General features: G+C 37.5%; 1 protein-coding gene across 2 annotated transcripts in view; it reads right to left on the reverse strand.

Annotated features, from left to right (window-relative positions):
- Positions 1-7,970: 7,970 nt before the first annotated feature.
- The window catches only part of LOC140148485 (chitotriosidase-1-like), a 44,550-nt gene continuing 38,498 nt past the window's right edge, over positions 7,971-14,022 (reverse strand). For both annotated transcript variants that reach the window (XM_072170468.1, XM_072170467.1), the window contains 2 exons: positions 11,499-11,688; positions 7,971-10,125 (listed from right to left, as the gene is read on the reverse strand). In XM_072170468.1, coding sequence (XP_072026569.1) covers positions 9,158-10,125; positions 11,499-11,688 — 1,158 coding nt within the window. In that variant the 3' untranslated portion in view covers positions 7,971-9,157. The remainder of the gene's footprint in view (positions 10,126-11,498; positions 11,689-14,022) is intronic.

Below are 14,022 nucleotides of genomic sequence, written 5' to 3' on the forward strand. Positions count from 1 at the left end.
TGCTAATTTAAAGTTTAAGCTTGATTGCTATTGTTTCTTTGTAAGCCTGCGGCGCAACCTTGAACAATATTGTCCTTGAGATAACGCCCCGTAGCCACCCCCAGCCAGCCCCATACCTCATTTCAATTTTTAACATACCCATATCCTGCTTTTTATATTCCATAGTGTCGCACATTAATATGTGATCCTGTCTTCTGGAGTACAAGAGTATACTCTCACATGATACTTAATATGTGATCTTAATACAGTATCTCATATTAGTTTTCATGTTCTCCTACCCACTATGGGTGGCTGATATGTATCAGAGCCTTCAGCAAAGCAGCATTAAACAAGCATGTCTGGGATCGTTGTCTGCGGTCAATAGAAAATCAATTACGTGTCAATAGGTTGTTAATTCAAGAATTGATTGATTTTTGGTCAACGTTAGTATCTGAGCGATGTGTATAAATTCACCGAAGCCTGGCAGTTTTTACAGGCTTTTATGGGTTGTGTTCTGCTAAAAGGCGGATACCCCTTCGCCAGAATGCGTTACCGAAAACAGTGAAGCCCCGGAGCGAAGCTTGGCTGAGGTCAATGCACCATTTTGGTTGTCCTCTCGTAATGAATAACGGTTTGCCCATAAAGATCGATGCTTTAAAATCTCTCTTCTTGAATTTTCTGTCACTCGCTGTTTATTCTCTAAACCTTAAACGGATACACTTAAGGTTCGTTCATACTACCACCGCATTTGCGATGCGTTGCTTTGCGATGCCGATATATCGATTACTTTTGCCGCAACTCAACGCAACTCGTCGCACATTCAAGTTAAGGTCCGTTCATACTACCACCGCATTTGCGATGCGTTGCTTTGCGATGCCGATATATCGATTACTTTTGCCGCAAGTCAACGCAACTCGTCGCATTTCCAAGTTAAAATGTATTTAACTTTATTGCGATATCGCAGTGCAGTAGTTTGCAGTACGATGCGGTGCGGCAACGCACCGCATCGCAAAGCACCGCATCGCAAATGCGGTGGTAGTATGAACGAACCTTAAAAATGTATTTAACTTCATTGCGATATCGCAATGCAGTAGTTTGCAGTACGATGCAGTGCGACAACGCACCGCATCGCAAAGCAACGCATCGCAAATGCGGTAGTAGTATGAACGGACCTTTACCTGAAGCGTATCCTCCAGTGAATAGGATGCACAAGATGATCAAACGCAACATTATGCTGGTTATGGAGGAGGCTAACAAAACCACCTTTTCTGCAGGAGGAATATAAATGACACAATACATCCATGGTTGTCAAGGACATAAAAAGAAAGGTTGCCAATGATTGACATTTTGTGAACATCTGGCAATTGATTCCCACAAAAAGCATATTGCATCAACACATTCACACAAGTAGTTTTCAATAATTTTCATTCAAATTGTTTCCATAATTCCCATTAAATTTGTGTCACTTTTTCATATAACTATAAAAAAAAGCTTGCTACCACTTTTCTGTAAGTTAATGTAACATAAATATCTTACCCATAGATATTTGTCTTGATGTCACGAGTAAAGTTTTGCTTGAAATGCTGGTACATTTGGCTTGGTCTTATCAAGTGGCTGGAAGCTTTTTATGCCGTCAGTAGGGATCAGTATTTAATATAGTTATTATACAGACTTGCTATTTAGTATGGAATATTTTTTGCAAAATTCCAAGACTGGTCTGGAAGGGGTCTGCATAAACCGCACAGGGTAAATAGTAACTGGGGTGTATCGGGAGATGGTGTAAAGTAATTGTTTGACAGAAAATGTGCTTTCCATTGGTTTACATTATGACGCTCATAATGTAGTGAATTAGCATAAAATGGCGGATTCAAGGAGACTGAGTTTGATTTTGTGGGGATAAAATTTCTGAATTTGAGCAACATTATTTAGATATTATCAATTTATTGAGGTTTGAGGTGATATTTACTGAACCTAATTACCAATTCGTCAGAACTGAAATGCACTTTTATACTACCAGTTTTGAAAGTAGGAGGATCTTTAAAAAATATGGATCTAAAAAGTGGTACGCACTCAGAAAGTTAAAATGGCCTGCTAGGGCAAAATGTTATAAACTTACTATATGCCGTAGAAGTGACGTAGTTAATCGGATTAACTACCTTAATAGATGAATACAATTTTGACTATATCGCCCTGCACTACAACGTTCACGCGGTACCAATGCATTGAACCATAGATGTCAAAGAAAGGCTGATCACTCGCACCTGTAAGATAAGTATCTTTGAAAAGAGCGGTATTGTGTTCAATCTATGTTTGCTGACATACACAGGTGATTAGTGCAATCTGCTTGTAGTGCAGGACGGTCTATTCAAACATTGTATTCATCTATTGCTATGGTAGTTAATCCGATTATGACGTAACTTCTACGGCGTATACACATAGAAACAGCGTGAGCTTATTGGACAACCAAGAATCCGCGCAGTTGTTTTGTACCGTAAAACATTTGACCTCACGGGACCCATTCAAACTTTCTGAATACGTACCACTATTTTAAGTTCCTCCCATGTTCAAAAAATTGGTACATTGCAAGTTTATTTCAGCTGTGATGAATGCCAATTGCTGACGAAGTTTAGGAAACATCACCTCAAACCCCTATCAATTTGATGATAACAGAACAATGTTGCATAAAGTCCTAAATTGTGTCCCCCCCTCCCCAACAAAGCTCAAATTCAGCCTCCTAAATCCGCCATTTTAGGCAAATTCGCTATATTACAAATTAATGTATGAGCACCATAATGTAAACTAATGGAAAGCACATTTCCTATCAATCAATTATTTTACACCATCTCCCGACACACCCCCATTAATATTTCGCCCGTGCGGTTTATGCAGACCATTTCCAGACCAGTTTTAGAATTTTGCGAAAAAATATTCCATACTAAATGTCAATGCTGTACTATACATCGTTTGCTTCGCTCTAATTAGGGATAAACAATTTATTTTGCGGATATAATCAGCACGGCATCGAGCAATATAATATGATTACAATCAGATGCTAACACCTGAGCATCACCATGACAACGGCTCAAAACATAATGTATTTTGATCATCTACAGGTTTATGGTGAATCATCAGTGGTTGGTGAATTCATTTTTGAATTGAAATCATTTTTGCTTTGAAATAATGTTGTTTATTGAAATAAGTTTTGTTAATAAATTATTTAATTTGTTGAAATAAGTTTTACAAATAATTTTGCTTGTCAAACTGTTTCCGAATCAACGCAAACTTTTTTTTCGTGTGGGGTTTGTGTGTGGGGGAGGGGGTTGCGAGTGTCTTGTTTACGTCCACGCGTGTGTGGGTGAGGTTATCACACCGTGGGTGTGGTGGGGCGGGTGGGTGGTGTGGGTGTCACCCGTGAGTGGGGGTGAGGTGGGTGGTGTGGAGGGTGTACCTAACCTATAACAACTATACTATACCATTACTCGGTGGTCACTCGATAGTGGGCCCAACAAATAACTTAGAAAATATTCTTGATCCTACACACAGCTCAAAGAGTTAGCCATAATTTGCTATGGATAAATTCTGTAGGCCATATAGGGCCTAGTACTTAAGCAATTTTTGGAACTGGCCGTCTTTATTGGGCGTATTATCGTGTGTCAACCAGTAATGACAATTATACTATGTACCAATATCGATAAGAAACATAATTGATTTAGCTCCGGATCTAGGTGAGTCTACGTTGATATTAAAGTTTATGTTATGTCATGTTTGCGAGTATAGGTCTTAAGTGGTTGGAGACGTTCGAGTGAACCAATAGTCACGAGTGTTATTAAGGGAACAGCCTATAGAAAAAAAGATCAAAAGAACATATTCTTGTTTATGTCATAATATTGTAGTTTTCCAATCCTTTCATAACTTCAGCTGTGTAACTTACGAAAATTCCCGCTAGAAAGTGGTTCTTTTAATTTTAGAAAATACATTAAAATCGCTCTGGACTTTTCGTACTGATCGTACTATAATGATCACCAGACTATAATGTTCTAATCACACTATAGACTGGGTTGACATGTGACGTCAATTGCCAGGCAATTTGTCTCTATTGTTCCTTGCCCGGTAATATGCCCACGCATCAGGAACCGTGCTTTTAAAAAACCCGCCAGATCACAATAAGGCCATTGACCTGTGTAGTGGTCATACGTTGTTCGCTCATTCATAACTGTATGCCCGTCCCTAATAGCGAATCATTGATAATGCGTTGCATCAGGTCAGGGACTCTATTCAATAATTCTAATCCTTTCTTTGAGGTCAATAGATAAAAGAGAGGCCTTGAAAAACAAGTGTGTGGTTCTAGATAATATATTATCATCAAAGCTGGTAATATAGGATATCTCTTGGAGGCGGCACTTAATTAATTCATAACGCTCACATTTTCATTAATGCTGTTGTACGGTTTATCTTGCTGAATGATGAGAGCAAGGGCTGGTAATTTATCCTCTCCTGGTTATTACGCGTTTATGGGCCGGTTAGTTCGCGGTCACATAACTCAGTATTTACGCGAGCGACATTTTAAGTGTGTAAAATGCATTGAAAATTGTCGGCTAAAGAGTGCATAAATTAAAATCGCGAACAGTAATATCAATAATAACTATCTACATTCCAAGCGGAAACGCTTTTCAAACACATACCATCTTTTTTCGGGCAATCGCTGAAACCGAAATATGCCATTCCTGGCCATCTGTAAAAAGTGCGTGAGCGTTAATGACTTTGAACTTGGGACGCCGAAACAAATGTTTATATTGGTGTCAGGCCTTTTGTAATGATAGGATAATTAGGCCCCAAATTGTGGCTTTCATTTTAACCGTCATTTGTTAAACTGAGATTTTTACTTTTTGAGAAATTAATGAATTTATTGAAAAACTTTTCGGAGAGTGGTAACTTAATTGCTCGACGCCTTAAATGACACAAATAATACCGCAAGAAACACAATTTCTATTTAGTCTTTATTCACATTCTTTATTCATCTAAAATATTAATCAATACAGTACAGGTATCCGGGCATGATGCCGTTTTGTCTACAGTAGAATTCACCACGACCTTTGCAGGACTTAAACCCCATTAAAAGCTATTAAACCAAGATAACACTCATTGAAAACAGCTCAACTATGTTAAATCAGATCTTCTCTGGTTAAATCCACACTACGCATGTTTCTGTTTTACCTGTGCGATATTGCAATGAGCTGGTATTATAGTTTCAGTTGGGTGAACGATTATAAAGCAAACGCAAGGTAACAATACTGTGTGAGCCTTGTTTCCGAAATGAGACAATAGTCTGCATATTGTTAATCAGCATTCTTGAAAATGAGAAACATAATGGTTGTAGACTTAACACGGTTTGGAAATAATTTCTTCATTTTTTTTTTGTGTTATCTGTCGTTTACATATCCTTCCTAAAACACCAAAGTACGAATATTTCCAAACACCTAAATTAGCTAAAAATTTAGGACATGTTACAAAACTATATTTTCTAGAATTCCAGAGAGTACTTTAAATATTGGCCGGTTATTTTTCACACAGTGACGTTAACTAGGCAATGCCCTAATACCTATAACATACACTAAAACACCAAAGTGCGAATATTTCCAAACACCTAAATTAGCTAAAAATTTAGGACATGTTACAAAACTATATTTTCTAGAATTTCAGAGAGTACTTTAAATATTGGCCAGTTATTTTTCACACAGTGACGTAACTAGGCAATGCCCATATACCTATAACATACACTGTTTGTAGAGGCCATGCGTCAATGGTGAGAGTACTGTGTATTATGTATAGGAAAATGAACAGTAACTGCAGTATGGTTGTCCCAAACCGATCTTAACACCAGGATGGCGAATAATTTAGAAACAGTAGTTCTAGGGTTAATCTTAACCACAGGACCTTTTGATACTCCCAAATGAATTTACAAGCATGGATGTTGAAATTTCATCCCATTCAACTTGTAACTTAATCACGCTGTTGGTTTAATATGGGTAGTTGCACATTTCAATAATTATAATGAATTGGTCAAAAAACATGCAATTTTGCATGTTTTCTTACAATATTGTAGTCACAAAATTGTAAGACTTGGCACAAGCATTCAAAATCTTGAGTATGGGGTAAGAGTTAGCTGATGATTTTAATATTATATGTTATTTTTGCTAATTGGTTATGAAAAAGATTGGAAAATGTGTTTTCCAAAAATAAGAATGCATAACTTGAAATTAGTCTTTGTTCAAGTCTTTGGGCTTGATTGTCACAGAAAACGAAAAAGGTCAAAAAACGCCCTAAAATGCATGTTTTTGGCCCTTAGGGACCGTTCACAAACACTTGGGGGGGGGCCTGATGCAAAAAAATTTCATCGCGAAAATTTTTCGGCCCCCCCCTTTACAGACCTCAAAAATTTCAGGGCCCCCCTTTTTTTTTGACATGAAATTATGGGTCAACCCCATAGAAAAGCATATAAACTTAATTTTCCAGGAAAATTTGTGGTCATTTTTTTCAGGCCCCCCCTAGGAGGGTCAAACATTTTCAGCCCCCCCCTTTTGCATCAGGCCCCGCTTACAAGTGTTTGTGAACGGTCCCTAATTTCCAAACATTGACTAAATATTAAAATTTTACTATCATTGCCAGTTAGGACTAACTAAAAGATTAGGATGTTTCGTTTGTTAAAACAGGAAAATATTTTTTAATCCAAAAAACAACTAGAGCTAATTGCGCATACACATATACGCGACCTTAGCAATAGCTAATTAACTAGGCCTATGGCTAATTAGCCCAGCTATCATGCATGCATGTATTAAGGCATATAAACAGCCAGCTGATTTTACTGAGAGGTCTTTTTTTGAAATGCACTGTAATTTGAAATTGACCATAGGGACAATGGGAGCAAGGTTAATTTGTTAGCTCACCTATAGCATATGTGAGTTCAAAAGGTCCAGCAGTTTGGTGTAATTCATTGGAATATACATGTATAACTAGAACAGAAGTTTGTAGTATCATATAATTAGGCCAAGTAAAATAAAAAACATGTTTCAAGTCCAGGTTTTTGTAAAAAAGGAGGAAGCGGGGGCTTTTTATTTTATATTTTCATGGCAAAATCAGTGTGAATACCCATAATTTGAGCTGTTTTAGCATACACAATAATGCCTGGAAAAGGAGGAGGCCTCTTTTATTTTTGTTCTGAGGATATAGGCCGGCCCCTCTAATTTTCATAAAACCTTCCAAAAGTGTTTCTTGTATATTAGCAAGGCTATAGAAATATTTCTGCTTCCTAGATATATTTTTTGAAAAGTTATATAAACTGAATAAATATATAATTGAAGAAACCTCAAAAAAGGAAGTGGGAGGGTACGTGAAACATGTTAATTTTTTTATTTGGCCTTATAATTATTAATTATATTACATAATTATTTTCCATAGTTGTGAAATCATTTTGTTAACCAAAATTATTCAATATTCATGTAAATATTTCTGTGCAACTTTGGTCATGCGCTATTAGAGTGCGACTTCCTAAGGTATTTTTCTACATACCGGAAGTAATATCTGCATGACCTTTGACCCCAATGACCTTGGACCCCAATGGATGAATACAATGTGTAATGTTATCATGCTATATTATAATTTGTGGAATGACTTAGCATTTTTAGTAACAGAACAGAAAATCACATCAGCCATAATGATCTTCATATGACCTTTGACCTCAAGGCTAATGCATGTGTCAAGTGACATCATCTTGCTGTGTCATTCGTGTAAGGAGTAGCAGTTTTAGTAAAACTAACAGGAAATAACATTTTCGGCCATAATGACCTTTCCATAACCTTTGACCTTGAGTTGGTCACGTGACATTTGTGCCACCAGCTATTGGTCCTGATGACCAAGTAACATTGTTGTACCATATATATTTGCGACAGCAGCAGCATTTTAGGGTATTTGGTCATATACCGGAAGTATCCCTTAATGACCTTTGACCCCAATTCTGGACAATAACTTTTAGACACTGGGTATAGCTGATGCATGTACCCAAGTGCCATCATCGTGCTGTATAATTTGTGGAAGAAGTAGCATTTTAGTGAAATCACGTTTTTGGCCATTGACAGGAAGTGGATGACCTTTGACCTGAAGTTGATCATGTTTCATTTGTCCCCCCACCCAATGGTCCTAATGACCAACTATGGTCAACATGGCTCAAAGCATATGGCTACAGTGGCTCATTATAAGATTGACAGAAAGAAAGAAACAAAGAACTTGACAGAAACAGACCTTAGCAATTTTGCAAATTGCTAAGGAATTAGTTCTGTATTAGAAAACATGCATGCGTAGAAAAAGATAAGCTATGTTAACAAATTCAAAAAGTGTCCCTTGAGGTCAACATGGGTAAAATGTCATAAAACAGGGTTGAAATTTCAAAATTGCTCAGATTTGGTCAAAAACCACGGCAAAGTATTCATCTGGTCATAACGATTCAGAGAAAAGTATATTTTGACCTATGCCTGCGAAATACCGTTCTTGAGTTATAAGCAGAAATGTCAAAATGGGGGGGGGGGGGCATTTGTTATTGATTTTTACCACCCAGGGGTCAAAGACTAAAAGTGCTCCGATTTCAATGAAAATGGTATGAAATATTGTTCATCACTTAAAAATGAACTCAAATAAGGATTAGCCTAGTTTATTGCCAAAATTCAGCAATAAAGGTCAACCCCCTCCCCATTACAGCCTGTAGGTCCCATTAACCATGACATTTTATGATGTTTCCTAGGTAACGAATCATCCTAGGATGCGAGAACTATTCCTTATTTGAGTTCATTTTATATAATATAATTTACTAGTTCACCTATACGGAAAATATACGGTACCATTTTAGTTACAAACTTGTATTTAGGTTAAACACAAGGTCGCCACGTGTAGCAGGGGGGAAATGCCCCTTTCCTGATAACTCAAAGAAAAAAGTACTGTTAAAATACGCACAAATTCGGTAAACACCTTAATGATTTGGGTATAAAATAGTGTAATATGACAAATTTTGGTACACTTCGCCCGAATTGAGCCCAGTGTGTATTTCAACTTTCACTTCAAAGTATGAAAATGTAGCCCACGTAGCAGTCGTAATTATTTTAAGGCCAACACAAACGATAGGATTGTAATATTATATATTGTTTTCACCACTAGTATAGCATTGATAGTATGAGATGCAATCATTTGGATCATCATAAAGGCCATCTTGTCGACCATAACAGAAATTCGGGTCAATACCACCATCACCTGCTCCCCCATTATCTTCATTGTCCTCAGTTCCACCAGTACCATCACCTGCTCCTCCAGTATCCCCAGTAGTAGAAGGACTAATCGTCGTTGTTGTTGACCGGATTGTCGTAGTTTTGCCATTGTCCCCAGTTCCACCCACACCATCATCTGTTTGCCCGGTACCTCCAGATGTTTCCGGGCAGTCGTAATTTAAAGGCCAATCACAATTTTTAATGTTATGATTGAAAACGCTGCCACCAGAACAGCTATAATGCGCCGTGTATCCACCACTATAGCACTGATAGTATGAGATGCAATCATTTGGATCATCATAAAGGCCATCTTGTCGACCATAACAGAAATTCGGGTCAATACCACCATCACCTGCTCCCCCATTATCTTCATTGTCCTCAGTTCCACCAGTACCATCACCTGTTCCCCCAGTATCCCCAGTAGTAGAAGGAATAATCGTCGTTGTTGTTGACCGGGTTGTCGTTGTTTTGCCATTGTCCCCAGTTTCACCCACACCATCATCTGTTTGCCCGGTACCTCCAGATGTTTCTGGGCAGTCGTAATTTAAAGGCCAATCACAATTTTTACTGTTATGATTGAAAACGCTGCCACCAGAACAGCTATAATGCGCCGTGTATCCACCACTATAGCACTGATAGTATGAGATGCAATCGTTTGGATCATCATAAAGGCCATCTGGTTGACCATCACAGAAATCCTGGTCAATACCACCATCACCTGCTCCCCCAGTATCCCCATTGTCCTCAGTTCCACCAATACCATCACCTGCTCCCCCAGTATCCCCAATAGTAGGAAGACTAGTCGTCGTTGTTGTTGACCGGGTTGTCGTGACGATATCTGAAAACGATATCAAGAACATCATCATCTATAACCACATAAATAATTGAAGCGATGGTAAAATGAATGGTGATTGAATTGTACCAGTACATCACAAACGAAGATAAATTATTAAAGCGGTGTACGTGTGTTTACCCGGGGGGGGCTTCTTGGAAAATATTTGTACGGGGGTGCTAAAAGTAGACTTCAGAATGTTGACCATATCTATAACTGCGTAGTGCAAAAAAACAACCCATCCCTATACCATTTTTACTGAAATGGTGGCCCGTCATTTTAGCTGTTATTTAAAGGGTGACATTGACAAAAAAAAAAAAGATCCACACAACATGATACATGTACTTTAAATTTTTCAATCATTATTTTTCATATTTATTTCAATGTAAGTGCTGTCATCAAATAGGGTGCTTCCAAAAGGCTTTGACACACAAGTCATCATTAATCCTACTTACAAAAAATAGCTAATTTTTAGACTTGTGATAATAGGTGACGGATCATCAAAAAACTTACAACATCCCATCTCAATACCATCACAGAAATAAGGGGTCATTAATATACCCGAAACAACCAAACAATCAAAACCACTCCACTGGTATACCAAAAACGATGAAAAAGCACCTCAAAACCTTTTAGCATCGCCGTACACCATTTCTTAGGGAGAGGCCCCCGGGGTGTTTACGGGTGTATTTCTGGGGGAGGGCACTCAACTTTAGAAGTGACAGGTATGTACCTACCGGTGTCGGGAAGAAGTAGCATATCGGGATAAAATGTTGTTTTAAAAATTGGTTGTCATTGGGCATATTAACCAAATGAAAACAGGAGGTCATTGGGTATCCCCCCTTAATTTATATTTCCCTTCCCTTCTTTTTTGGATTTGGTGGGGCGGTCTTAGAGGTGCCTGGCACCTGTTCGCTCCAGCCATTCACTGGACTTTTATAACAAATTTTGTTCCTTTCATAATATTGTGTAATTTTTGATGTAACTTATGTGCAATATTATATATTTTTGTGTAATTTTGTGTAATTCTGATAACGTGTAATAAATAAAATAAAATAAATAAATAAATATACAATTTTGGAAAAAGGGGTCATCGGGTAGGATTTTGATGATACAATGCTAGAAAAAAGGGTCATTGGGTTGCCGAACCCAAAAAAGATGGAGTCAATAGGTATGGCTTAAAAAATAATGGTGAAGGTCGGGTATATTCGACTTCAAAAAAGAGCATATTGACAAGCACAATACTCGTCCCTTCTAAATCTGAGTACGGTATTCCTCGTGGTGGTGCATTGAAGATTTTAAAATAAAACAATTTTTTTCCATATCAATATTATTTAATTTTTGCCGGTATTGCAATAGCGATGCATAGACAAAATTACCGTCTTGACTTCCTCCGCTACTGCCAGCTGCCGTAGAATGGCCCACAGTAGTAGGAGTGGTATTAAGAGCTGTCTTAATTGCATTCAACAAGGGCCATGTTCCCTGGTCACAGAACGTCCCTGAAAAGTCATCCAGATCCATTGCCCAAATCATGGCGCCTCCTAAATTTCTGTCTTTCAGGAAGTTAACCTATACGTGGATTAATCACAAAAATATACGAGCAACGATTAGGCTATACACCAAATAATATAAATTAACATAGATTATTTCATGTACATCGAAACTTGTTTTTGCAGTTGGTCGTAGAACTGACGCTTCCAATCTCCTAGAGACCTTGCACTGGCTTCCAGTTCACCAACGAGTACTGTTTAAAATCCATTTGTCCATGAAACAACCGAGTCCCAACTACATCTTAGAAAATACTGTGAATCATACTCCACTGAAGGTTCTAAAAAATGCTTTCCATGAAATCGGAAGATGCGTCAGATCATGGACTGTAGAACAGTCCATGGTCAGATGTAAGACACTTTATGTCATGTATGTCCTGCTGAAGATGTCTCAGATTAGTTCGGGGATTAGTTCCATGTATGTTATGAACACCCAATTAGGCCTTACGACTGTATTTTAGTAACCTTTTGTATGTTTTAACCCTTTGTAACTCAAATATTCGTTCGCAAGTTACGAATATCCTTTTCCTAGTCGTAACTTACGAAGGGTCCCTGTAATAATGGACTTAAGAAAAAAATCCTTTTATTTACGCAGGATACCGACATAGATCATTTTAAAGAAATGGATTTTACGCGGCGTTATGATGAATTTTGTGACTTATGATGTGTCGTAAATGTGACGGGGTGGAAAAATCCCGCTACGCAATAAATAATACACAGATGGAAAACTTGTCGATATACGATGTTAGTGCTCCGGCTTTAATGTAATAATCCGTAAAAACAATATTTCTGAAGATAGATGCAATTAATGATAATATGATATATGAAGATTAAGTTGATGTTGAGCAGTTGGAGGCTCAGATGGAAGTGACTTGTATTTCACAAACCCAGATAAACAAAATTAAATTTCAAACTCTTCAACAGAATACCTTTTAATCCCTAACATACTAAATATAATGCATATTAAAACTACTTTAAAATATTGTAAAAGAGTTGGTAGAGATGAGAAGCTTCCAGAAAGTAAAGAATGCCCTATTGTCGTCAAATAAGCAAAATGTAAATACCTTAAAATCCCAGCCTATTCACTAAGGTCCTTCAGTAAACATTATTAAATTAAGTCCTAAAAAGTTTTCTCCCTCACTCTCCCTCTTATATATTTGTTAACACTATTATCTAACTATCTATTGTAATTTGTATTCTCTATATTAGTTATTCTAGATAAACAAACTTTTTCACCAGGTTCCACCATTGGAAATAATTAGTTATTCTTTCTTTATCTTCCAAACATTTATGCTCCTATTATTAAGACCAGCCATTCTGGTGCCGGTTACATAAATATTAGAGAAATGGAGCCCAGCAGGTGTAGCAAAAATAACTTAAACAATTACGTAACCCAGAGTCCAACTGCTAGATGCAGGAAGATCAAGTGGACATTGAATTGATTCAATTGCACATGTACTAAAACGTCAACCGCGCACTGCGTATCAGTAATTCGCTACATGTAGGCCCTACATCAGAAAATCTTACCATAATTTGCATATTATTTTTAAAGTGTGCTAACATACTTTTTTAAGTGATAAGATCGAAAGCACCGGGGAAAGCACCCTGGCTAAAATGTAACAATTCCATGTCAAATCCCCGGGCCAAATCACCCAAGAAAAATGGAAATTTAACCTGACTCGTTCATATTGGTTCAAATGTGGTGTTTAGGTATTTAGGCCACAAAAGCTGAAATTAAAGTTTTAGCTCCATCGGGCATACACGTACGGTTTTTGCGCTACAACCCGTCATTTTTTGGCAATAAACCATGCATATCCTGTGCTGCAGTCAGTTGCTTTCAATCAGGCTAAAATATTGTACCTCCAATTTGGTTTTGATATTTTGTAATATAGGCTACAGGATAACTTTCACCAAATAATTAAGTTAATCTCAAGGTGCACAAGCTCAAATTCAAAGTAAAGGGCACAAGGTCATCATACTTCAAATTGCTCCGATGTCAAAAACCAAATTCAGAATTTTGATTTTGAAAGACACCAATACCAACAAATGTGTTCCACGGGTTATAGAGATATGGTCATTTGAAAATTTGACAATTTAACCATTTTAACCAACATCACCATGTAGTCATGTAAGCGCCAAAACCGTTGGCCCATTGGTACTAAAACTTGGAATTTCGGCTTTTGCAGCGTCAATTATCCCATACACCAAATTTGAGACAATTTAAAAGGAGAGGGTTTAATCCATTTTGGGATGTTTGTCCATACAGGCATAATACAACAATACACGCAATTGACATTTTGTATAGTAGCTGAAGGTCAAGTAAGGCCTAAAAAATTGTTTGATTGGTGTAATCCGA

The sequence above is a fragment of the Amphiura filiformis genome, chromosome 3 (assembly GCF_039555335.1).
Source record: "Amphiura filiformis chromosome 3, Afil_fr2py, whole genome shotgun sequence".
NCBI lineage: Eukaryota > Metazoa > Echinodermata > Ophiuroidea > Amphilepidida > Amphiuridae > Amphiura > Amphiura filiformis.